We start from the raw sequence: 27022 nt of genomic DNA on the forward strand, positions 1-27022 counted from the left end.
CAGGAAGTTAAAGCTTGGTCGCAAATGGGTCTTCCAAATGGACAATGACCCCAAGCATACTTCCGAAGTTGTGCCAAAATGTCTTAAGGAAAAAGCGTGTGTGAGCAAGTAGGCCCACAAACCTGACTCAGTTACACCAGCTCTGTCAGGAGGAATGGGCCAATATTCACCCAACTTATTGTGGGATGCTTGTGGAAGGCTACCCGAAACATTTGACCCAGTTTAAAGGCAATGCTACAAAATACTAATTGAGTGTATGTAAACTTCTGACCCACTGACATTTCACATTCTTAAAATAAAGTGGTGATCCTAACTGACCTAAAACAGGGAATTTTTACTAGGATTAAAATGTCAGGAATTGTGAAAAACTGAGTTTAAATATATTTGGCTAAGGTGTATGTAAACTTCCGACTTAAACTGTACACGTACATGTACATACACACACACACACACACACACAAAATCGACTTCTAAACACCACTATAAGAAAAAAGGTTTAAAAAGTGCACACCTACGTCATCATAATCAGTGAGAAGAATTTCAAATTAAAACATTTATTTCTGGGGTACAAGAATTCATAAAAACTGAGCAGCTGATTTGTACAATCATAGACATGGCAACGAAGAGCTTGGGCCCTATTTTGACAGCTCTAAAATGCAGACAGTCTACAGTATTACTTATAATTGCAGCAGGTCACTATTGATTAAAAACAACATATATATATATATATATTTTTTTTTTTACAATGTCCAGAGGGCTATCATTTGTACAGGGTAAGAGTGCATACATTTGATGCAATCTGCTGTATTCAAAACAAGTTTTGAATGAAGTGCCATAACAGGCATTTGATCATACAGTAATTTCAGTAAAATCCCTGCACATTTGCGCTGCCAAAATGTCCCCCCTACATTTTACACATTTACTATCTAGCTTAAAATCAGATATGAGCATCATGTTCGTCAACTCACAGCAGGTATAGTGGGTTAAGGTTCAACCTTGGATTTTCCTTTTCTTCCCAGACACACACATTGACAACTTTATCAAGTTAGTACAGATAGAGAAAAGGATGAAAGGCTTCCAAGAAGGTACAGAGGAAATGTGAAAGGCTGTACAGTGAGTGAGGCAGTGGGTTGGAGCTCGACTCCAGCTCCACTGCAGTGTATACGATGCAGTATTTACAAAAATAGTCTTTATTTCATCCAACCGAGTTGTGTTCATCCATCTCCAGCCACCCTCTTATCTTCTTCCCTATGGGTTCTCTCTCGCTCTCTGTCCGAGAGATCAGGCTGCGGGCAGGGGACGACGGAACAGCAAGATGTGGGGCTCTGGAGGGATAGAGAAAACAGAGGAAAAGTGAGTGATTGTGAAGTCTAGGCAGTGAATGAAAACAACCAAAATGGCAGGTTGTACCCAAAATATCTGTCCTTCTTCCCAAAGTGTGCACTAGTTTACTTCCCTTCACTGATTTGAAAGACAATGGTTGGTATAAGAAATATGGTGGAAACTCCCTCTAGCCCAAACCTACACCACTCCAACATTTTCAGATTTGTGGGAAGTAGTGAACAAAAGGAGATATTATTGGGACTCACCCTTAGTCATATTGTGGACAACTGAACGCCTGATAATTCTATCATGAGTTCTAGTAGTCTCGCGAGGCCACCCTTCATCCTTCCAAATCTCATCTCGTTGACTTGAATATTGGAAGTCTGGAGAACTTCAGTATTGTATTTTGTATTTGAATGGGAGCACTGGCTGTTAGTGCTCGCATTTCTTTGGCCTTGGAGTAGAAATTAAAAGTTTTCCCTCAGGAGAGGCATTAACTTATTTTTCCTTGTTTTGTCAGAGCCTCTTTCCCTAAAGTCAGACAAAGATTTAATAGCCTGTGTTTACTAACACCACCTCTGGAGCTCCACCAATGCAAAATATTTTATTGGTTTGCAGCATTACCGCAAAAATGGATGAGGCAAGTGGAAGGGGGAGAAAGTAAGGAACTTGTCTGTCGGCCCTGCATTAAAGACCAAAAATGGCTAAAGAAATTGTGATATCTATATATATATATATCCGTTTCATTTAAGGACCAAAAAAATTGACAGCTGAGCCATATAGATTGCAAAATAGTTGGAGATTAGATGTACCGATTCCATGGCACATGGTTTATGAAATGATACACAAAACGCTGGATTCAAAACTGAGTTTTTCTATGAACATTATACAAAATTCTTACAACCAATAGAATGTTTTATATATAGGGGATACAACCATCCCAGCTCTGCAGAATTTGCTGCAGAGAGAGAATCATTTAATCATTTGTTTTGGTACTGTCCATATGTAGCTTGTTTTTGGTAGCAGGTTCAGGAATGGCTGAAGAATTGCAACATTTACCTGGAGCTAACTCTGCAAATAGCACTGTTGGGTAATTTTAAAAGTCAGTCAATCAAGCAATAATATAATAAAACATTTTTTAAATTTACAATATGTAGAATAGAACGGTTCAGAGCTTTTGTGAAACATCACAGCTGAAAAATATAGCAAATAGAAACTGGATGGTGTCCAGATATCGATGGGAGTGGTTGAGTGGAGCTGAAGGACGGGACTATAAACAAAAGATAACTATTGGGGATTTTTTTTGTATCTGTCTAGTACCAGTCAAAAGTTTGGACAGACCTACTCATTCTAGGGTTTCTTTATTTTTTAAACTATTTTCTACAATGTAGAATAATAGTGAAGACATCAAAACTATGAACTAACACAAAGTAGCCACCCTTTGCCTTGATAAAAGCTTTGCACACTATTGGCATTCTCTCAACCAGCTTCATGAGGTAGTCACCTGGAATTTCTTTCCTTCTTAATGCGTTTGAGCCTATCAGTTGTGTTGTGACAAGGTAGGGTTGGTATACAGAAGATGGTCTATTACCAATAGGGCTAAGTCCATATTATGGCAAGAACAGCTCAAATAAGCAAAGAGAAACGACAGTCCATCATTACTTTAAGACATGAAGGACAGTCAATCCGGAACATTTCAAGAACTTTGAACGTTTCTTCAAGTGCAGTCGCAAAAACCATCAACAACTAATGATGAAACTGGCTCTCATGAGGACGGCCACAGGAAAGGAAGACCCAGCGTTACCTCTGCTGCAGAGGATAAGTTCATTAGCGTTAACTGCACCTCAGATTGCAGCCCAAATAAATGCGTCACAGAGTTCAAGTAAACACATCAACTGTTCAGAGGAGACTGCATGAAATCAGGTCTTCATGGTCTAATTGCTGCAAAGAAACCACTACTAAAAGGACACTTGCTTGGGCCAAGAAATACGAGCAACGGACATTAGACCGGTGGTAATCTGTCCTTTAGTCTGATGAGTTCAAATTTGAGATTTTTGGTTCCAACCGCCGTATCTTTGTGAGACGCAGAGTAGGTGAACAGATGATCTCCACATGTGGTTCCCACCTTGAAGCATGGAGGAGGTGGTGTGATGGTGCTTTGCTGGTGACGCTGTCTGTGATAAGCCACAAAGGCACACTTAACCAGCATGGCTACCACTGCATTCTGCAGCGATACACCATCCCATCTGGTTTGCGCTTAGTGGGACTATCATTTGTTTTTCAACAGGACAATGACCCAACACACCTCCAGGCTGTGTAAGGGCTATTTGACCAAGAAAGAGTGATGGAACGCTGTATTCGATGACCCGATTGTGGACGATTCAACCAACCCAATTGAGATGGTTTGGGATGAGTTGGGCCGCAGAGTGAAGGAGAATCAGCTAACAAGTGCTCAGCATGTGGGAACTCCTTCAAGACTGTTGTAAAAGCATTCCAGGTGAAGCTGGTTGAGAGAATACCAAGTTTGCAAAGCTGTCATCAAGGCAAAGGGTGGCTACTTTGAAAAATCTCAAATATATTTTGATTTGTTGAAAACTTTTTTGGTTACTACATGATTCGGTGTTATTTAATAGTTTTGATGTCTTTACTATTATTCTACAATGTAGAAAATAGTCAAACTAAAGAAAAACCCTGGAATGAGTAGGTGTTTCCAAACTTTTGACCGGTACTGTACGCATGTACAGTGCATTCGCAAAGTATTCAGACCTCTTCCCTTTTCCACATTTTGTTACTTTACAGCCTTATTCTGAAATTGATTAAATTGTTCCCCCCCTCAATCAATCTACACACAATACCCCATAATGACAAAGCGAAATCTATTTATAAAAATTTAAAACAGAAATACCTTATTTACATAAATATTCAGACCCTTTGCTATGAGACTTGAAATTGAGCTCAGGTGCATCCTGTTTCCATTGATCATCCTTGAGATGTTTCTACAACTTGATTGGAGTCCACCTGTGATTTGACATTATTTGGAAAGGCACACGCCTGTCTATATAAAAAGGTCCCACAGCTGACAATACGTCAGAGCAAAAACCAAGCCATGAGGTCAAAGGAATTGTCCATAGGGCTCAGAGACAGGATTGTGTCGAAGCATTGTCTGCTTCTGGCCATGTAGTAGGGTTGGGCAGTATCGAGATTTCTATATCGTTGTCTTCTCATCTCGGGATTTACGGTATTACCGGCTTAGTACACAAGGGGGTGCCAAAACCCCCAAAAAAGCCCATTGGGCTTCTATTCCCGGAATGCTAACAAAATTAGCACAAGTAATAGCGAATTTCCATGGAGGCTGCTAGCTAAATATGCTAACGAGCGCAAACGAAAATGAACTAATTGCAAAGACAGGCAATCCACCTCATAAAGTCATACATATATAGGTAGGAGCTACCGAATGTCATTTTTGGTGAGTTTGGACATTTACAAGCAAATGTGAATGAGCGACATTGTGCAAATGAACAAAGTTTTGACACATGCTTGTCTGAAGGAAGAACAGTACTCGCTCTGGAGCAGCATGTGTACGCGCTGTGTCTGTTTGGAGTCTGGACTCGCTAGGGCAATGGGCCTGCCTGCTCTGAGAAGTCAAGCAGCAGACGGGTCTTGAAGGGAGAGGAGAAAAAAAACGCAAGGAAATCAAGATCGCAGTGGCAGTTGTACAGATAACTTTGACTTCAAACATGGCAGAAAGTGAACACTATAGGATGCCCCATCTCCTTATTAATTCAGCCATTTAACTAGCAAGTTAAAAAAAGATAAAACCCATAAGAAATGTCTGGCTGAGTTTTGTAAACGCAGTTCTTAAATGCTTCTTGTAATTTTTGCCTGGCATCAGACAAATTTTGTGGGTTTTTTTTATGGGCATTTTTTTAAAAATCTGCAGATAGCGCTCTGACTGATGTGTAGCTACATTTCTCCGGTACTTTTCTCAGGTAACTTAAGCAAAGCTGGCTACATTATTTAGATAATAAACAGAAATATGATGCCCATGCATTGTACATTTTTTTTTATTATATGGTGATTTAATTAGTGCATTCGGAAAGTATTCAGACCCCTTGACTTTTCCCACATTTTGTTGCGTTACAGACTTATTCTAAAATTGATTAAGTTGTTTTTATTCATCAATCTACACACAATACCCAGCCAAACATCATTGCACTTCTGTTGTCATCTGATGAAAATGAAGCCATATTCTGCAGAATGTGTTGCATTCATGTTTTGTGAAGGAAAACGGTAGTTGCACACCCCTGATCACACGTTTGAAGCAAAAAAAAAAAAAAAAAAACACGTGACTTTCGATATAAAAACGCAACCCCTGTAAATACACAGCTGGACTCCCACTTTCTCCTGTTGTGCTATTTACAAACGTGACTGGCCCAACTGTTCGGTAAGCTTTGTAATGCAAAATAATGTGACAGGTGAAAAGATCAACGCGATCTGCTTCATCTGCTAATGTATTGAACAAGTTGAATGTAGGTATTTACTTAAAAAGTAGCTACAAATATAAAACTGTATTGAAAAACCATCCTGTGGCTATTTCTAAATACCCCAATAGAGTGTATATACACACGGTATACCGCCCAAGCCCATGTATGCCTTCATTCTTTGTGTGTTCAGTGAAGGGTGTCTAATGATGCACATAAGGCAAGCTCAAACAAGTTAGTGGGACACATCCAATGCAGCCAACCATATGTTCAATAGATGCCCTGTCTTAGCCAAATAACCTATGTTGTACCATCATGGCTGAAATGCTTGAACTCAATGTCTTGTTTTCAGGTGACAGACAAGAACAGATTTGTATTTGGAGACAAACAGTATGAGTCAGACCTCATGATCTGTTGATGGCAAGAGACCAGTATCAAAGATAGTAGTAGCCTATAATACAAAAGTCAATCCGATGGAGGCTGAGCACCATCTTGTGTTACAAACAGGGAGTTTTGAGCTCTCAACATGAATGTACTGCATTCTCGCGTTGGGCGATGTCAACCTTTGTCCTATCGTGATTATGTACCTATAAAAACATTGTGATATACGATGCCATCAACCCTATTGTCCACCCCCCAATATTTTTTATTTTATATAAATAACAAAAAAACTGCTAAAACGCAGTTGGGCTATAGCGTGAAATCGAATGCAATTGGAAAACGAAAGATAATGTAATTGAAAGCCTGGGCAGAGGCTAAGCGCAGGCAATTGCAAATATTCTCTGTGTGTCAGAGGCACGGTGTAGCCAGGACCACCGAATCAAATTGCGCAAACAAAAATAAGATGCTTATGTCCTTTACTTTACTGCTCCATAAAAGGACATTGTGTTTTACATGTTTAGGTAAAAAGACAATCAGATAGAATTCATAGCAAGCAGTGCACTGGGGCTTTACTTGGCTCATCGCGCTCTAGCAACTTCGTGGCGGGCCGGGCGCCTGCAGGTTGACCTCGGTTGTCAGTTGAACGGGTTTTCCTCCGGGTTAAGCGGGCGGGTGTTAAGAAACACGGTTAGGCGGGTCATGTTTCGGAGTACACGACTCGACCTTCGCCTCCCGAGCCCATTGGAGAGTTGCAGCGATGAGACAAGATCGAAATTGGGGAGAATAAGGGGGTCAAAAATAAAACAAAATTAAAATGAATAAATAAATTAAAATGAAATAGCTTGGTTGGATAAATGTCCACCCCCTTGTAATAGCGATCCTAAATTAGCTCAGATATAACCAATCAATTTCAAAACCTGTGTTAAATTTTAGTGATTCACATTCTTTCAGGTTAAATTCAGCGGTTCCTGTAGGTTCCCTCTGCTGGGTAGTGAATTGCAAAGCAAACGAGCACCAAGGAGCTTTCAAAAGAACTCCGGGACAAAGTTGTGGAAAGGCACAGAACAGGGGATGGATGGGTATAAAAATATTTCAAGAGGCCTTGAATATCCCTTGGAGCACGATCAAAACTATTATTAAGAAGTCGAAGGTGTACGGTCGAATACCATTATTTTATGAAGCCTTGTCTCCCCTCTCTGTAGAGTAGACCAATCAAGTATACTCCTTCAAGACACTAAAGATTCCAGGGCTTACATGAGAGCGGTCTAGGAAGATGACCTCAACGAAGGTGAAGAAAACATATTCAGAGACAATAGATGCTACATTGCATGTCCAAACAACTGTACAGTGTGTGCAGAGCAGCACTAGAATTAAACACACATCCTTCCTTTTTGTAGTTAATAAATCCAATGTGAAAATTGATAACTATAGTATCCTCAACTAGCATTGAAAAAGTGAACCCATTCTTTAATTAAACATATCTCCCTAATTTCTGAACCACACTTGTGAAGTTGTCAGTAGGCTACAGTAACCTGCTTCAGAGGGGAGGGGCAGGTAGCCTACAGACAGGCACACCCACTGGCAGGCAGACGCTGGAATACGTTTGAGTGACAGAGTGAGGGCTTTGCGGCAATTTTTGTGGGACTGTTAAAAGCCCGCAACGTAAAACATTAACCTGTTTCTGTGCTTTTAAAATAAGGGTTCTGTCCGGAACAGTATAGATCACTTTAGTTTCAGGTTCCTCAAATAATTGTTATTTTCTGGTTTTCAGTTCTGTTCCTTGAACCGGTTTCAACCTTTGCCAACCTATGACCTGACCCATCCAGGGGTCGTGTTAACGCAGGATTCTGCGTTTTTTACACAGAAAAGGAATGTTTAAAATGCAGAAAAATTATCTTGCTGCATTTTGTAAACGCAGATCTAAAATGCTTCTTATTGTAAATTCTGCTCGGCTTCAGTCAGGGTTCGCTCTAAATCATGAATGTAAAATAATCTTTACGCTCGTCATTGGATCAACAGACAGTGCTCTGACTGACGTGTGGGCTACTTTTCCTGTGTAGTTTCTCTGGTAGCAAGTTAAAATGCAACACATTAGAATGTAGCCAGCTACATTTCCTACGATAAACCGAAATGTTCCATACGCACAAAACGCTTATTTCTCTCAACTTTTGTAAACAAATGTATTTACATCCCTGTTAGTCAGCATTTCTCCTTTGCCAAGATAATCCATACACCTGATTGCTGTGGCATATCAAGAAGCTGATTCAACAGCATGATTATTACAATTGCCAGGGACAATAAAAGGCCACTAAAATGTGCAGTAGTGTCACACAACGCCACAGATGTCTCAATTTTTGAGGGAGCATGCAATTGGCATGCTGACTGCAGGAATGTCCACCAGTTGTTGCCAGAGAATTGAATGCTCATTTCTCTACCATAAGCCGCCTCCAACGTTGTTTTACAGAATTTGGCAGTACGTCCAACCGGCCTCACAACCGCAGACCCACGTGTATGGCGTCGTGTGGGTGAGAGGTTTGCTGTGAACAGAGTGCCCCATGGTGGCGGTGGGGTTATGGTATGGGCAGGCATAAGCTACGGACAACGAACACAATTGAATTTTATTGACGGTAATTGGAATGCAAAGAGATACTGCGACAAGATCCTGAGGGAAATGTTGTGCCATTCATCCGCCGCCATCGCCTCATGTTTCAGCATGATAATGCACAGCCCCATGTCGCAAGGATCTGTACACAATTCCTGGAAAATGAAAATGTCCCAGTTCTTCCATGGCCTGCATACTCATCCGACATGTCACTCTTTGAGTATATTTGGGATGCTCCGGATCGACGTGTATGACAGCGTGTTCCAGATCCCACCAATATCCAGCAACTTTGCACAGCCTCTGAAGAGTGGGACAATATTCCACAATCAACACTATGCCAAGGAGATGTGTCGCGCTGCATGAGGCAAAATGGTCACACCAGATACTACTTTTTTTTATTTTTTAAAGGTATCTGTATTCCCAGTCATGTGAAATCCATAGATTAGGGCCTAATGAATTTCTTTCAATTGACTGATTTCCTTCCATAAACTGTAACTCTGTAAAATCTTTGCAATTGTTGCATGTTGCATTTATATTTTTGTTCAGTATAATTTACTTACAGAATGAGTTGCTGCTAGCCAAATAGCATTGCACGTCTGTTATCATCTGGTGAAAATGATTTCCTGCCATATGCGTTTCACCAATTTATTTTGTGTAAAGAAAATATAGTTCCAAGCCCCTTATCACTCTTAAAAGCAAAAAACACTTGCCTATCAATATAAAAACACAGGTGAAATTGTTTAAAAACGCAGATTTCTTTTTCTTTCTTATGTCTGCGTTTTGAAAATGCAGATTTCTGAAGGCTAATGGGTGGCAGGTAGCCTAGCGGTTAGCGCGTTCGGCTAGTAACTGAAGGGTCGCTGGTTCGAATACCCGAGCAGACAAGCAGTTGTCAACTATTTCAGTGAGATCTGTTATTTGCTCCTTGAATTGTCGCTAGAAGTCGCCAAATTACGTTTTCCCGTTGACGCAACAGCACCAATTTGCCTTGCTGCGGCACAGCAGTGGTCCCCGATGTAGCGTCCCCTCCCCTTGTGCTTCCATGCCGGTGTGTATGCCATTGTTGTGACTTTCTCAGACAGCTTCTCCCGCTCTCGTTTGCGGCAGAATTGAGTGGAAAAGTCACTAAATGTTATTAAAACCATAAAAAGGCTTGGCTTAAATTGGTAACACTACTAACAAAGTCATTGCACCTAGCCAGTGTGTGACAAAACATTTTATTTATTTTTGTGACCCCTGCCATCACCTTATGCATTACTGCCCCACAGTGGCAAGAAGAAGCAAAAAAACAAACTCTACAACACAAATGGTTCCTGGCAGGGCTCTACACAGACCTTGTTTACAGGCAGCATGTGTTGAAAAATGTAGGCGCACAAAGAAATTTAGGAGCATGATGAAAAATATGAGATACGCCTAAATCTTTCTAGGCGCACTGGTGCTCCTAAAAAATTAATTCCCCACAGCAAAATATTTAGCCACATGTGAGTAAATTGGTCACACTGTAGAGCCCTGCCTAGCCTCCAATGCTTTGGCTTCTTTCTGTTCATAACACAACTAAATATAAAATGAAATGTTTTTATGAAACGAGTAAAGTGGATCTGAAAACTGAAAATGAATTTCAAATAAAAATCTTAAAACTAATAGAAATTTAAAAAACTATAAATAACCTTGCTACGTAGACTAGAATATTTGGGAAATAATCTACTGTTCATAACTTTAACTTGACTTAAAGCTTTTATGATAAGCCTAGGCAGAGGATAGGTTATTGGCCATTTGCTTTTCCCGGCCAGGATAATTTCTTTCCTAAGCTCAAACTCATTCGACTTTTCTATAGGCTATTGATATTGTCATTAGTCCTCTGGCTACCGTATGTTTAGGCTATTCAAATAACTTTCAGATGAAACTCTGTATACAGTGATCAGGAGAAAGCCATGCATATAAACTTTGAAGCGTAGCCTTCAGTCACACTCATGAATGGAAAGAGAAGGGAAAATTAGCTACTGTTTTTTAAAACAGCTAGACACAAGATAGTTAAGGAGTGACCGTTAAAAATGAATACATTTATATAAAATGTATTTATTTTAAAAAAATCAATATATCCACAATTTTCCTTCCTCATGATGCCATCTATTTTGTGAAGTGCACCAGTCCCTCCTGCAGCAAAGCACCCCCACAGCATGATGCTGCCACCGCCGTGCTTCACGGTTGGGATGGTGTTCTTCGGCTTGCAAGCGTCCCCCTTTTTCCTCCAAACATAATGATGGCCAAACAGTATTATTTTTGTTTCATCAGACAAGAGGACATTTCTCCAAATAGTACAATCTTTGTCCCCATGTGCAGTTGCAAACCGTAGTCTGGCTTTTTTATGGCGGTTTTGGAGCAGTGGCTTCTTCCTTGCTGAGCGGCCTTTCAGGTTATGTTGATATAGGAATCGTTTTACTGTGGATATAGATACTTTTGTACCTGTTTCCTCCAGCATCTTCACAAGGTCCTTTGCTGTTGTTCTGGGATTGATTTGCACTTTTCGAACCAAAGTACGTTCATCTCTAGGAGACAGAACGCGCCTCCTTCATGTACGGGATGATGGCTGCGTGGTCCCATGGTGTTTATACTTGCGTACTATTGTTTGTACAGATGAACGTGGTATCTTCAGGCATTTGGAAATTGCTCCCAAGGATGAACCAGACTTGTGGAGGTCTACAATAATTTTTCTGAGGTCTTGGTTGATTTCTTTTGATTTTCCCATGATGTCAAGCAAAGAGGCACTGAGTTTGAAAGTAGGCCTTGAAATACATCCACAGATACACCTCCAATTGACTCAAATGATGTCAATTAGTCTATCAGAAGCTTCTAAAGCCATGACATCATTTTCTGGAATTTTCCAAGCTGTTTACAGGCACAGTCAACTTAGTGTATGTAAACTTCTGACACCACTGGAATTGTGATACAGTGAATTATAAGTGAAATAATCTGTCTGTAAACAATTGTTGGCTTCATAACAAAGGGGGTGAATACATATGCACGCGCCACTTGTCCGTTATTTATTATTTTGAATTTTTTGATTTCACTGCACCAATTTGGACTATTTTGTGTATGTCCATTACATGAAATCCAAATAAAACCCCATTTAAATTACAGGTTGTAATGCAACAAAATAGGAAAAACGCCAATGGGGATGAATACTTTTGCAAGGCACTGTATATAGTCTAAACCATCGTCTGTCACATCACAATGTCGTCACTGTCGACACCGGCTGTCTATCATCGTCGATAGACCATGCTATCGTAATATTGCCCAACCATACTCTATTCATAGTGCACATCGTAGCAAACCATAGCAAAACATTTTGCAACGAAAAACAGTTTCTTATTGGACAAATGCAGGTAGGTCCATTTCGGCCCATTTACTTCCAAGTGAACACACCCCATATTACACGATGGTTTGTACAGTACTAAGTCCCAGGGAAATCATTCGGCAACATAAGCTTCCAACATCTAATGAGCGGCACACCCTAATTACCATTGTAGCAGTAATGACCCAAACAAGACTTGGGTACAAAATGAATCCCCCAGGTCAGAGATAGTTCCCCCCCAGTACAGTAGGCTACAATTCAGTGTTTGTGTAATTCAATATTATGCCGCTGTATTCACGTCCCCCTGCCTACTGCACTGATATGAACCCCCATGGCTATGCGCCATAGGCACAACCGTAAACTACAGTACAGTGTTGTATTCCTCCATAATAGGCTATATGCTGCTGTATTCATCAGCACTTCACCCTTTCTACTGAACTGAGCGTTAGTACTAACACTGGACTTGACATTAACTTTTTTTGCTACTTATAGGAGAGATTTTTTTTACTTGTCAGAAAGCTGAAGTCACTTGCCCCCCACCCCCATTTTTTCCTATCCTCTCTTATTAGGCCTAGGCCACGATATGAGTTTTAGGAAGGTTACACATTGCTAGAATAATATGGAAATAGGCCTTGGCCAACTACGCTTCATTTCTTTCATAAGCTTTCCTCAGCTGTAGCCTAAGTTCTTTTGACTCATTAGATTTTTCCATCTTGGTATTGTTTGCTCAATTTCACTTCTTGTGGCCTAAAATATGTCATTCAACATAAATCTGTGAATGAGAATAACATAAACTCTGACTTTCAGAATTATTCCCATTTAAAAGCTGCAACTTTAGGACACTAAAACACGTCATTAGAATAGTTTGGAGAATACTATTAATAAAAGCATCAAGACGAATTAAAGTTCTGTTATTTCAGTTAGTAGGACTTTGGTCATTTGGTTCGCAATGGCAAGGGATTTTCTTTCTGGCCTCACATGCATCTTTTGTCTTATAATGCTTTGAGCAACTGTAAGGTTTGTTAATTTCTCATTAGATTTGTATCTCTCTCATTATTATCTTAGGCCTCCCATGTTTCTGAGATGGCCTAGAACTCTGTTAGATTCATTCGTTCATGAAATACCACGGCAGGAGAAATCTAGCATGCATTGCACTGAAAGAGTGGCGTAATAGGCCAAGTCCTATATCAAATGCAGAGAAAATAGAAATTGTGGGCTTCTACAACAATAAGACACCGAAGTGTCCGCTATAAAAACAGACTTTGGCAATTGGCCGAGATCTGACATTCGAGAGAAAAACATTTTCTGACTGGATATTTTGTGCTGCTCTGTCTACATTGTTCTCTTGCTTTGTGTAAATAACATATTTATTGAAATAGGCTATAGTACTATAGTCAATTTAAATCAGAATGTCAACCATGCACTGCCTGATCCAATTCTGATTGGAGTAATTGTCTGATATTGTGATTTTTTACTTGTCCGTTCAGACAACTGAAATCTACAGTGCATTCAGAAAGTATTCAGACTCCTTGACTTTCTCAAAATGTTGTCATGTTACAGCCTTATTCTAAAATGGATTAAATAAAATCCTCATCTACACACACACACACACGCAACACCACATAATGACAAAGCGAAAACAGGTTGACATTTTCCCAAATTTATAAAAAATACAAACCAGAAATACCTTATTTACATAAGTATTCAGACCCTTTGCGATGAGAGTCAAAATTGAGCTCAGGAGCATCCTGTTTCCATTGATCATCCTTGAGATGTTTCTACAACATGACTGGATTCCACCTGTGGTAATTTCAATTGATTGGACATGATTTGAAAAAGGCACACACACCTGTCTATACAGTGAGGGAAAAGAGTATTTGATCCCCTGCTGATTTTGTACGTTTGCCCACTGACAAAGAAATGATCAGTCTATAATTTTAATGGTAGGTTTATTTGAACCGTGAGAGACAGAATAACAACAAAAAAATCCAGAAAAATGCATGTCAAAAATGTTAAATTGATTTGCATTTTAATGAGGGAAATAAGTATTTGACCCCCTCTCAATCAGAAAGATGTCTGGCTCCCAGATGTCTTTTATACAGGTAACAAACTGAGATTAGGAGCACACTCTTAAAAGGAGTGCTCCTAATCTCAGCTTGTTACCTGTATAAAAGACACCTGTCCACAGAAGCAATCAATCAGATTCCAAACTCTCCACCATGGCCAAGACCAAAGAGCTCTCCAAGGATGTCAAGGACAAGATTGTATACCTACACAAGGCTGGAATGGGCTATAAGACCATCGCCAAGCAGCTTGGTGAGAAGGTGACAACAGTTGGTGCGATTATTCGCAAATGGAAGAAACACAAAAGACCTGTCAATTTCCCTCGGCCTGGGGCTCCATGCAAGATCTCACCTCGTGGAGTTGCAATGATCATGAGAACGGTGAGGAATCAGCCCAGAACTACACGGGAGGATCTTGTCAATGATCTCAAGGCAGCTGGGACCATAGTCACCAAGAAAACCATTGGTAACACACTACGCCGTGAATGACTGAAATCCTGCAGCGCCCGCAAGGTCCCCCTGCTCAAGAAAGCACATATACAGGGACATCTGAAGTTTGCCAATGAACATCTGAATGATTCAGAGGAGAACTGGGTGAAACTGTTGTGGTCAGATGAGACCAAAATCGAGCTCTTTGGCATCAACTCAACTCGCCGTGTTTGGAGGAGGAATGCTTCCTATGACCCCAAAAACACCATCCCCACCGTCAAACATGGAGGTGGAAACATTATGCTTTGGGGGTGATATTCTGCTAAGGGGACAGGACAACTTCACCGCATCAAAGGGACGATGGACAGGGCCATGTACCGTCAAATCTTGGGTGAGAACCTCCTTCCCTCAGCCAGGGCATTGAAAATGGGTCGTGGATGGGTATTCCAGCATGATAATGACCCAAAACACACAGCCAAGGCAACAAAGGAGTGGCTCAAGAAGAGGCACATTAAGGTCCTGGAGTGGCCTAGCCAGTCTCCAGACCTTAATCCCATAGAAAATCTGTGGAGGGAGCTGAAGGTTCGAGTTGCCAAACGTCAGCCTCGAAACCTAAATGACTTGGAGAAGATCTGTAAGGAGGAGTGGAACAAAATACCTCCTGAAATGTGTGCAAACCTGGTGGCCAACTACAAGAAACGTCTGACCTCTGTGATTGCCAACAAGGGTTTTGCCACCAAGTACTAAGTCATGTTTTGCAGAGGGGTCAAATACTTATTTCCCTCATTAAGATGCAAATCAATTCATAACATTTTTGACATGCGTTTTTCTGGATTTTGTTGTTGTTATTCTGTCTCTCACTGTTCAAATAAACCTACCATTAAAATTATAGACTGATCATGTCTGTCAGTGGGCAAACGTATAAAATCAGCAGGGGATCAAATACTTTTTTCACTCACTGGATAAGGTCCCACAGTTGACAGTGCATGTCAGAGCAAAAACCAAGCCATGAGGTCGAAGGAATTGTCCGTAGAGCTCCAAGACAGGATTGTGTCGAGGCACAGATCTGGGGAAAGGTACCATAAAATGTATGCAGCATTGAAGGTCCCCAAGAACACAGTGGCCTCCATCATTCTTAAAATGGAAGAAGTTTGGAACCACCAAGACTCTTCCTAGAGCTGGCCGCCCGGCCAAACTGAGCAATCGGGTGAGAAGGGCCTTGGTCAGGGAAGTGACCAAGAAGCTCCAGAGCTCCTCTGTGGAGATGGGAAAACCTTCCAGAAGGACAACCATCTCTGCAGCACTCCACCAATCAGGCATTTATGTTAAGAGTGGCCAGACGGAAGCCACTCCTCAGTAAAAAGGCACATGACAGCCCGCTTGGAGTACGCCAAAAAGGCACCTAAAAGATTCTCTGGTCTAATGAAACCAAGATTGAACTCTTTGGCCTGAATGCCAACCGTCACGTCTGGAGGAAACCAGGCACCGCTCATCACCTGGCCAATACCATCCCTACGGTGAAGTATGGTGACGGCAGCATCATGCTGTGGGGATGTTTTTCAGCAGCAGGGACTGGGAGACTAGTCAGGACCAAGGGAAAAATGAACAGAGCAAAGTACAGAGAGATCCTGGATGAAAACCTACTCCAGAGCGCTAAGGACCTAAGACTAGAGTGAAGGTTCACCTTCGAAAAGGTGAACGACCCTAAGCAGACAGCCAAGACAACGCAGGAGTGGCTTCGAGACATGTCTCTGAATGTCCTTGAGTGGCCCAGCAAGAGCCCGGACTTGAACCCGATCAAACATCCCTGGAAAGACCTGAAAATAGTTGTGTAGCGACGCTCCACATCCAACCTGACAGAGCTTGAGAGGATCTGCAGAGAATAATGGGAGAAACTCCCCAAATACAGGTGTGCCAAGCTTATAGCGTCATACCCAAGAAGACTCGAGGCTGTAATCGCTGCCAAAGGTGCTTCAACAAAGTACTGAGTAAAGGGTCTGAATACTTAGGTAAAATGTGATTTTTTTTCTTCTTTTAAATTTGCAAAAATGTCAAGCTGTTCTCGCTTCGTCATTATGGGGTATTGTGTGTAAATTGATGAGTGAAAAAACAATTTAATCATTTTTAGAATAAGGCTGTAACATAAGAAAATGTGGAAAAAGTGAAGGGGTCTGAATACTTTCTGAATGCACTGTATGTTCTGGTTGCCCAACTTTTTGTAGGACAAGTCTTAATGACTAGCCCTGTAACATCTGTCAGTGACTGTCACAGTGTACCTGGTTGATGGATCATGTAGTGTATCCAGCCTTGGCTCTGCTGGACGCCCAGATTCCTCCACTCAGTCTCTGACATCAGATGAGTCTTGGGCACGCGCTTGGCAATGTCCTTGGGCAGCATCACGTGCCTACAGACAGCGGAGAAATTGAATGGTACTTTACAGAGTCATGTCGTGTCAAAATCACAGGGCTGGGAAGGAAGATAGCTGCCAGGCAAGACGTGTCAATAATAATAATAATAATGTGTACATATCTTGCATTACCCATCTCATATGTATATACTGTATTCTATACTATTGAATCTTAGCCTATGCCGCTCTATCAATATATTTATATATTCTTATTCCATTCCTTTACTTAGGATTTGTGTGTATTAGATATTTGTTGTGGAACTGTTAGATATTTACTGCACTGTCGGAACTAGAAGCACAAGCATTTCGCTACACTCGCAATAACATCTGCTAACCATGTGTATATGACCAATACATTTGATTTGAATATTAGCTTGATAGCTATATAGCTAGATCAAAACTGTTTTAGAAGAAAGTACAGTCAACTTACCTATACTCAAATTTCTCATCATCGTATTTGTCAGAGTAATATATCTGCTTCTGAGACATGACGCCAACCTGAAAGACTAAAGCAATCAGTTTAGTTAGTAAAGGCCAAGGAAGATGGCAGAAGTGGATGTTTGTTTGAAACTGATGGCGCGTCGAGTGGAGATGAGTTAAGGAATGGATTAGTGGCAAACAAAAAAGAGAAGTAAAGTGGTCGTGGAATCTAGTAAATCCAAGCCTAGTTCGGACTCTTTTTGTTGGAGTTTAGGTTTTGGACCGATGAGTTACCTGGGAGATCCGCTTGACGTCTCGATGATAATCGCAGGTGCGTTGCATGATGTTGCATCAGTGAGGATAACAAGTGGGCTTATTTTGGTTTTTTGTGTGTCTAAGGAACATGCTTTGAACATGAAAAATATTTCAGATTGGAATGTATCATGTGGATCTGTGAAGTAGGGGCGCCTATCAAGGGGGTTCTCTCTGTGGAGTGGCGCTAGAAGTGAGTGCAAAGGATGTAACTGAAGAAGTAGATGCAGTGGTTGATGGACGACAATTGACCTTAATGGTGGATGGAGAGAGGAAGCCCACTCATCCATTCTTTTGGTCTTTGAAGAAGTCTCTCGCAAGTATATTTGGGTTATGTGAGATATCCTGTACGAGACATCGTGCCCAAATCTATGTAGTGTGATAAATGTAAAATATTTGGACGTGTCAATTGTATGTATAGGGGAGGATTATCGTATGGCAGTTGAGGCGAAATGCTGCAATTGTGGTGTCGAACATGCGCCCAAATTCGTAATGTGCCCTGTTACGGTGAAAGAGAGAGGTGGCAAGAGTAAGTGCTGTCCAGCATGTCTCATATCCGGAGGCGGTCAGAAGAAGGGAGTAAAGTTGAAGAAACCATGGTAGTTGTATTCGACACCAGTAAATGTTCCTCGCCAACACGATCCTGGCATGTTGCATGTTTAAAGGTGGACGTTGTATTGTTTATTCCATTGGTTATAAACTGCACCGCGCAAATAAATAGTACATCTGAGAAAATAGGCATTGTTGCGAGTGCGGCAGACAGTTTAGGGACTCAGGGATTGTACAGCAGAGGCATTACAAGGAATCCTGTCGACTAATGTTCCATTCTGTGACTTGGACTATGACAGAAGGAGTGGGATGGGTCTATTTATGTGTGTTTTTTTGCAAGTGTTTTTTTTCTTTCTCTCACTCTCTCGTTCACTACCCGTACAATAAGGTAACTAGCTAACTTTATTTGGCTAAGTAAGGCGACAAGCTTTGGCTACTAATTTAGCTAGCAAACACAAATCTAGGTCTGGTAGCTAGCTATTTCATACATAACTAGCTACTCATGTTAATCATGTCACCCATTGACTGTTCTAGCAAACATAGTTCTAACAATATGTCATTCAACAACTGTTGACACTGGCTAAATTAGCAGGCTAGTTAAATAGCTGGCGAACTTAACTATAGTTAGCTAACAATAACATTCATTACTAATGAATTAGCTAACTAGCAGGCTTCGCTAGCTACTAGCGTTCACAACACAACAAGTAAAACACAAATCACCTTTCTCGACGTGGCTCGTTCCAAATGATTGTACTCGTGATTTCCTAATGAAAATCTATAAATTTCACAACAGGACTGTCGTTTCTAGAATATTGTCCTGCTTCTGATGTGGTCGATCGACCTTTTTCAAATTTCCTGCGAGTTTCCCTCTTTAATGTTAGCTACTGATCCTGCCTTTCACCGTTCAAAATTTCACCGCTGCTCCTCATTGGTCAATCCTCTCACAGAAACGATCATGTGACTTACCTGAGCCCTGTCATTGGTTAAGATCTATACAAATATGAATGAGGGGGTTCGATTAATCCAGAGATATTACAGAAAGGAGATACGAATCCCAATGGGCAATGAAAGATGGAATGTATAACGCCCCACCCAGCAGACCAATCGCGTTCACTTTATCATTCTGCGTCACGCGGTTGCTAAATTTATCGTCACGCAATCACTTCTCAAAGTCAGGGTACGAGTCGAGAAGCGTGCCTATTTTCCTCGAAAGTACGTCAATGTCACGATTCCAAAGCTATACAGTATTACAGATAAGTTAATTACCTTATATCTGGGAAAATATTTGTAATGTTGTACTTCTTGTTGATGAAAATCATGCTAATTTGGGGTTTTTGAGCTAGCGCTCAATTGACTCATTCACTCCTTGAGGGAGAGCGCTCCTTGACCCACAATCACCCAGAATGCACCGCGTGGCCCATTGCCGTAGCATGGGCAATGTACACAATGGGCGTTAATACGATTCCAAAGGAGTTTCCCATCTCTTTTAAAGGATCTCTGATTAATCCCGTGTAGGCGTTTTTTTCGTCGGCAGTGATTTCGATTTGGAACGAGTGTCGCAGCATAGGCCCACCCACTGGGGAGCCAGACCCAGCCAATCAGAATGAGTTTTCCCCACAAAAATGCTTAATTACAGACAGAAATACTCCTCAATTTCATCAGCTGTCCAGGTGGCTGGTCTGAGGTGGTCCTGCAGGTGAAGAAGCCGGATGTGGAGGTCCTGGGCTGGCATGGTTACACGTGGTCTGTGGGTGTGAGGCCGGTTGGACATACTGCCAAATTCTGTAAAAACGAAGTTGGAGGTGGCTTATGGTAGAGAAATTAACATTTAATTATCTGCCAACAGTTCTGGTGAACATTCCTGCAGTCAGCATGCCAATTACACGCTCCCTCAAAACTTGAGACATCTGTGGCGTTGTGTTGTGACAAGTCAAAAGGAAAGGGTTCCAGTATTAGATTTTTATTATACAGATAAAACAGGAACACAGAGGCACATGAGGGGTTTGAATGGAGGGGTTGGAGTGGATGCTTAGTAGTTGGAGTTTCAAGTGCTGTACTGTAGGATGGTTGTGGTAGGTAGGAAGGTTTGTGGTTTCTGGAAGGGAGATAAAAGCGCATAGAAGGATACACAATATAAAAAGTACATGAATGATAAAGTAGTTGAAAATATAGTGACTAATATGTAGAGAGAATGTCAGAACTGAGCATAACTGTAAAATAGTGGACCCAAAGTGGGAATGAAGAGGATCCTAACCTGTAGGGGAAAAAAGCCCTCTGGACTACCAACCAACGACATTGAGCCCAATGTTCAATGAAAAGTGCATTGCATTGTATTTGCAGAGTGTCTTAACTATTTAGTCTAGGTTTGATAGTCTGGATTTTAGGACTGAGAAGGATGAGCTGCTGTGTGAACAGAAATATCACAATTTACAGAAGTATTCAGACCCTTTACACAGTACTTTGTTGAAGCACCCTTGGCAGTGATTACAGCCTTGAGTCTTCTTGGGTCTGACGCTACAAGCTTGGCACACCTGCATTTGGGGAGCTTCTCCCATTCTTCTCTGCAGATGTCAAGCTCTGTCAGGTTGGATGGGGAGCGTCTCCAGAGATGTTCGATCGGGTTCAAGTCCGGGCTCTGGCTGGGCCACTCAAGGACATTCAGAGACTTGTCCCAAAGCCACTCCTGCGTTGTCTTGGCTGTGTGCTTAGGGTCATTGTCCTGTTAGAAGGTGAACCTTCGCCCCAGTCTGAGGTCCTGAGCGCTCTGAAGCAGGTTTTCATCAAGGATCTCTCTGTACTTTGCTCCATTCATCTTTCCCTCGATCCTGACTAGTCTCCCAGTCCCTGCCACTGAAAAACATCCCCACAGCATGATGCTGCCACCACCATGCTTCACTGTAGGGATGGTGCCAGGTTTCCTCCAGATGTGATGCTTGGCATTCAGGCCAAAGTGTTCAATCTTGGTTTCATCAGACCGGAGAATCTTATTTCTCATGGTCTGAGAGTCCTTTAGGTGCCTTTTGGCAAACTCCAAGCGGGCTCTCGTGCCTTTTATTGAGGAGTGGCTTCCGTCTGGCCACTCTACCGTAAAGGCCTGATTGTTGGAGTGCTGCAGACATGGTTGTCCTTCCGGAAGGTTCTCCCATCTCCACAGAGGAACTCTGGAGCTGTCAGAGTGACCATCGGGTTCTTGGTCACCTCCCTGACCAAGGCCTTTCTCCCCCGATTGCTCAGTTTGGCCGGGGGCCAGCTCTAGGAAGAGTCTTGGTGGTTCCAAACTTCTTCCATTTAAGAATGATGGAGGCCACTGTGTTCTTGGGGACCTTCAATGCTACAGAAATTTTTTGGTACCCTTCCCCAGACCTGTGCCTCGACACAATCCTGTCTTGGAGCTCTAAGGACAATTCCTTCGACCTCACGGCTTGGTTTTTGCTCTGACATGCACTGTCAACTGTGGGACCTTATATAGACAGTTGTGTGCCTTTCCAAATCATGTCCAATCAATTGAATTTACCACAGGTGGACTCCAATCAAGTTGTAGAAATATCTCAAGGATGGTCAATGAAAACAGGATGCACCTGAGCTCAATTTCAAGTCTCATAGCAAAACCTTTTGATACAGGATTTAGTGATGAGTATCAAAACTGTAACCTGTAACAAAATGAAGGCCACTATGGTAGATGGCATCCAAAGGTTTAAGAGTAATAGCAGCTGCACTTTGATAAATAACATCACTATAATCAAGAACAGATAAAAAGGTTGACTGAAATCTGCTTCCTACTGCTTAGAGAAAGGCACGATCTGTTTCTGTAGAAAAGGCTAACTTTAAATCTTAGTTTCTTAACCAGCTCATTTATGTTTTTTAAATGTCAAATCCATATAAATCCAAAATGCTTAAGTATTTATATGCGGGAACATGTTTGATTGGAGAACCATCTAATGGTATGTACCCACTAATTCTTGAAGAATATAACTTATAAATGCCCCATTGAGCTTAGTTCAACTGTCGTACCCTATCAGACCCCAAAATATAAGCTTGTTTTACTCCAATGTTTTTTAAAGTAAAAATAAAACAAACACTATATAGCCTCAAAACATGGTTAAAACTATAATTTTTAATTTCATGGATTTATGGTCCTTGCATCCATAGCTCTGTCTCTGAATTTGAGAGTGGTTACAATTCTCCAGCCCAATCCCTCAGCTTTTTAAGAGTTTTGAGCGCATATGAATCCAGTCCAAAACCTATTCTGTGGATCCTATCTTTTTTGTCAATGAGACCGCAATGGGTGAGATTCAACAGTGAGTGCAGCACAAATAAATACATCTCAACTGGATCACCACAGTTCTCAGTCATCTCTCCAATGTCATATTTACACTATATCAACATATATCAAATACTCAGATGACACTGTTACCAATGTAGCTCTCCAGAAGCAGGGTAAGAGAATGGAGTTAGCTCAGTTGATAGAGCATGGCGCTTGCAACGCCAGGGTTGTGGGTTCGTTTCCCACAGGGGGGCAGTATGAAAAAATGTATGCACTCACTAACTGTAAGTCGCTCTGGATAAGAGCGTCTGCTAAATGATTAAAAAGTAAGTGGCCAAGGCCCAAAAACTCAAGAGTAGGAGGGCTGATCTTCGATCAGATCCCCTCTGTCCTTATCATGCAATGCTCTCTCTATGGGCTGGCTAGCTAGCTACACACAATAATCCCAAAGACAATTGTGTTCTTAAATTCACTCTGGCTTTCTACTCTGATTTTAGTGCACTAACGTCTGAGTGTGGCAGAGCGCTGAATAACTGATAAATTAATGAATGCGCAACACCCGTTGAATATGACCGGTGTCAGTAAACGTCATATTTTTAAAAAATACATAAATTGTTGACAGCAGCACAGTTACAGTCACCAACAATCTAGACAACATGAAAACAGCCTAACCACCGCTGCTAGGGCGAGTAAAATGGTCAGAGTGAGGTGTTCTCTCATTTGTGTCTGGAAGTAGCTAGCAAGCTAGCCAACTTTAGCCAGTTAGCTTGGGTGCTTGACTGCCGCTGTGAGGCCAGAGCGTCCAGTGTGTGTACACTCCGAGACCGAAACGCTCTGAATTTACTAATGGACAATCTGACAACGCTCTGATCTAGGTTGCAATCATTAGTCCAACAGTTGTAAACAAGAGTTTATATTGGATACATTCAGGTATGTTTATCCCCTTTGCTTCTCTCTTTAGGTGGCTCTCTCATTCAACGACTAGTGACACAATTGCATTGTGGATTTTGTAGTCGACTTCCACAACGATTTTCCATGTTGCTACCAACCTTATTATAACGCCAAATTTAAACATTTGTTCACAAAAAATATTGTTCTCACATATTAGTATTGTTTAACACTGTAAATTAAAGGAATTTGTGGTTTTGGGTGGATTCTTCCTTTAACATGACTGAAGTCAGAGAGGAAGAGGAAGAGGCCCAACTCGGCAGAAAAACTGTCTCTTTCCAGCAGGTGGCGTATTTGTTGTTTCGCACTCCAAGCAAGGGTTTTTTGTATGGAGGTCAATGAGTGTTGAATTTGGTCATAAAGAAAATGTATGGCTTATTTGCTACGTGAGGTTTATTTGATCGAGCAGAAGTTTCGTAATGCTTAAGTTGTTACGAGTGTACTGATATAAGTAGGACACGTGACATCCCAGCAACTTAGTGAAAAAACACTTTATATCGGAGTTGTCTCCAGATGTCTATGCATATTCATGACATAAGGCTAGTACCATAGCATCTCTCTCCATTGAATACAGGTGGTTGACGTCAACAATCCTCATCGAATGTTCAAAAAGTTATTACAATAATGAGATGTATCCACCAATCCAAAGAAAGGATAGGCGGGAGCTAGACAGCCCGCTTTGTGTGCAATGACTCCCACTGTTAGGGCGGAGAGCAGTGGTGGAAAAAGTACCCAATTGTCATACTTGAGTAAAAGTAAAGATACCTTAATAGAAAATGGTAAAAGTCACCCAGGAAAATACTTATTGAGTAAAAGTCTAAAAGTATTTGGTTTTAAATATACTTAAGTATCAAAAGTAAATGTATTTGCAAAAATATACTTACGTATCAAAAGTAAAAATAATTGCAAATTACTTATATTAAGCAAACCAGATGGCACACTTTTCTATTTTTTTACTTACGGATAACCAGGGGCACACTCCAACACTCCCGAGTGGCGCAGCAGTCTAAGGCACTGCATCTCAGTGCTTGAGGCGTCACTACAGACCCCCTGGTTCGATTCCAGGCTGTATCACAACCGGCCGTGACTGGGAGTCCCATAGGGCGGCGCACAATTGGCCCAGCGTTATCCGGATTTGGCCGGTGTAGGCCGTCATTGTAAATAAGAATTTGTTCTTAACTGACTTGCCTAGTTAAATAAAGATAAAATAAAAACGAAGCGTTTCATGAGGCAGTAGGGTAGACCAGGGATGGTCTCTTGATTAGTGCTTGAATTTGACAATTTTTCTGTCCTGCTAAGCATTCAAAATGTAACAAGTACTTTTAGGTGTCAGCGAAAATGTATAGGGTAAAAAGTACATTATTTTCTTTAGGAATGTAGTGAAGTAAAAGTAAAAGTAGTCAAAAATATGAATAGTATATACCCCAAAAAACTACTTAAGCAGTACTTTAAAGTATTTTTACTTAAGTACTTTACACCACTGGCGGAGAGATGTATCTTGTTAGTATATCCATAACTGCTGAAGTATACTCAAAGCTCCGACTCCGTTCCATTATTATACACACGAACAGCCATCTTGGTCAGGGATAAATCCAAAACCAGTCTAATTGGAATGAATGACAGTAGATGCATAGGTGATGCATTTCCTGTTTTTACTTTGCAGGAAAATAAAAGTAAGGCATGTGATGTATCAGAAATTGTGTAGGCCTAATTGAATTATAGTCAACCTAAAATATAGTCATATTATTATAAATACAGTTTATACAGGTTTTATACCAATTTTCTGTATAAATAGCCTCTAAAATATATGTAAACAGCACACAAATGTCTCAGATTTTGTTTTCTTGGAAAGCTATGAGTGCTATTATATGATACAATATCAGTAGCCTACTTGTTGAATTTACAAGTTGTCTAAGACCTATCATCAACTGATTTGAGGCAGTCACTGTATGGCTGTGGATTGACTGCATTGTTTGAATTGAATGTTGGCATTGGTAGTTAATTAGAAAAATTTATGGAATCATACCTCTAAAACTGGCTGGCTAGCTAGCTAACACACATACAGTGCAGATAAATTCTCCACATTTATTGTTTTACACAATATCTTATCACAGCACTGGCAAACCAGGGTTGACCAACTCCCTGACCAACATGGCTGACCTTTGGACCATCATAAGAAGGTTCATGTCATTCTAGTATTCTAATTCCTAATTCTATGTAAAACGGGTCTAACGGTTGTCTCATGCGGAACTGCGCAAGTGCAGGCCGTCAATCCAAAGGCACCCCTTCGACATAAAGTTGTTTTGTCGAAAATGAAAACGTGTCAGTTTGTCACTTTCATGAGGTTGGAGTAATGTTCAACTACTTAAGAAATTGGCTCAAATCTAGGTTGTGCCTTTTTTAGATTTTGAGAAAATTAACAACTAAGGAAGAACTTTTCACTTCTCTAATTGACTTCTCAAACTCCAAACCCCGGCCTGGTCTGCAAGCGTTCCCGGAAGTCTCGCGATGTTGCGCCTCTGGGTTATGAAACTATGTGTTGCACTTTAATGCTTTCACACATTGAACTACCTTGTAGAGAAAGCTTTTTGTATTTTTTTGTCAAACAAATTATATGATGAAGAAAAGTTGAATTAAAGATTAAAGATTGCATTGTTAAACTAGAGATAGTCTTCATGAGATGAAAACTTGGTGGAAAAGGTGAAATTGAGAACTGGCAAAACAAAAAGGTCCTGGGAATGGATAGACAGACACCAAGGTAAATTACAACAAGGACAGGGAAGGGAGCTAAAGTTCAAAAGGTGAGAGAGACTACAGAAAGCCAGGGCGTAGAACAAGGTGAGAAGCGGGTGCAAGATAGGCAACAGATGGAAGACTGCCTGAAGAAAATAATAGAGGAGAAAGATAAAAGATTAAGCTAAGAATGCTTATGGACAGGCAGTGGGGAAAAGATTTATGCTTGTGTCACAATGTTAGGCTAATTTTATTTTATTTTAGCTGCTTAATTTGATCCACAACATCACTATAGGCCTATAGAAGGTCTAGACCTCCCCTTATTTTCATCAAATTTTAACTTGATTATTACTTCTATGTGGTATAGGGAGAATAGTGTAGTAGGCTACAGAGTAGTTCCACACTGTAGCAGAGAAGAAGAGGCGAAGAGAGAAGTTTTACTCCGCCCAAACTCTGTCCACAAAAAATAAACCCACGAAGTGAGGAATTTTGGTATGGAGGTCAATAGCTAGGTTTCCATCCAATTGGAGACAGATTTTCATGTGAATCTTCTAAAATCTGCATAAAGAAAATATGAACATTTTCCCATGTTTCCACCAAACTGACCTGTTGCAGATAAAAATCAGTGAGTGATGACGTAGTGCACACAAAATGTACTTTTTCACTTAAGTTCATGTACCGAATACAAATCTAAAGTTCAATGTGTTTCCATCACATTTTCAACTCTACCGATAGTTTTGTCACATAAACTGTTGCAT

At 41.0% G+C, this 27022-nt stretch overlaps 1 protein-coding gene across 2 annotated transcripts; it reads right to left on the reverse strand.

Moving 5' to 3' along the window:
* Nucleotides 1–524: 524 nt before the first annotated feature.
* Nucleotides 525–19718, reverse strand: LOC311132382 (cyclin-dependent kinases regulatory subunit 1). Of its 2 annotated transcripts, none has more exons than XM_084165640.1 (4): nt 19586–19718; nt 17469–17544; nt 16908–17035; nt 525–1325 (listed from the first exon to the last, which is right to left on the reverse strand). In XM_084165640.1, the coding sequence occupies exons 2-4, from the start codon at nt 17525–17527 to the stop codon at nt 1282–1284; spliced, it is 231 nt and encodes a 76-aa protein (XP_084021766.1). In that variant the 5' UTR covers nt 17528–17544; nt 19586–19718; the 3' UTR covers nt 525–1281. The 2 variants fall into 2 exon arrangements, with proteins under 2 accessions (XP_084021766.1, XP_084021767.1); XM_084165641.1 differs by lacking the exon at nt 19586–19718 and adding an exon at nt 19040–19382.
* Between the last annotated feature and the right edge of the window lie 7304 nt (nt 19719–27022).

This window comes from Coregonus lavaretus (genome assembly GCF_964263955.1).
Source record: "Coregonus lavaretus genome assembly, chromosome: 7".
Lineage (NCBI taxonomy): Eukaryota > Metazoa > Chordata > Actinopteri > Salmoniformes > Salmonidae > Coregonus > Coregonus lavaretus.

Excerpts from the sequence above, each read along its gene's own strand:
- LOC311132382 (XM_084165640.1), bottom strand. The coding sequence starts at position 17,527 with ATGTCTCAGAAGCAGATATATTACTCTGACAAATACGATGATGAGAAA. Across the intron at positions 17,036-17,468 it reads GATGAGAAATTTGAGTATAG|GCACGTGATGCTGCCCAAGG; the intron begins GTAAGTTGACTG and ends CGCTGTCTGTAG. Across the intron at positions 1,326-16,907 it reads CTACATGATCCATCAACCAG|AGCCCCACATCTTGCTGTTC; the intron begins GTACACTGTGAC and ends CTATCCCTCCAG.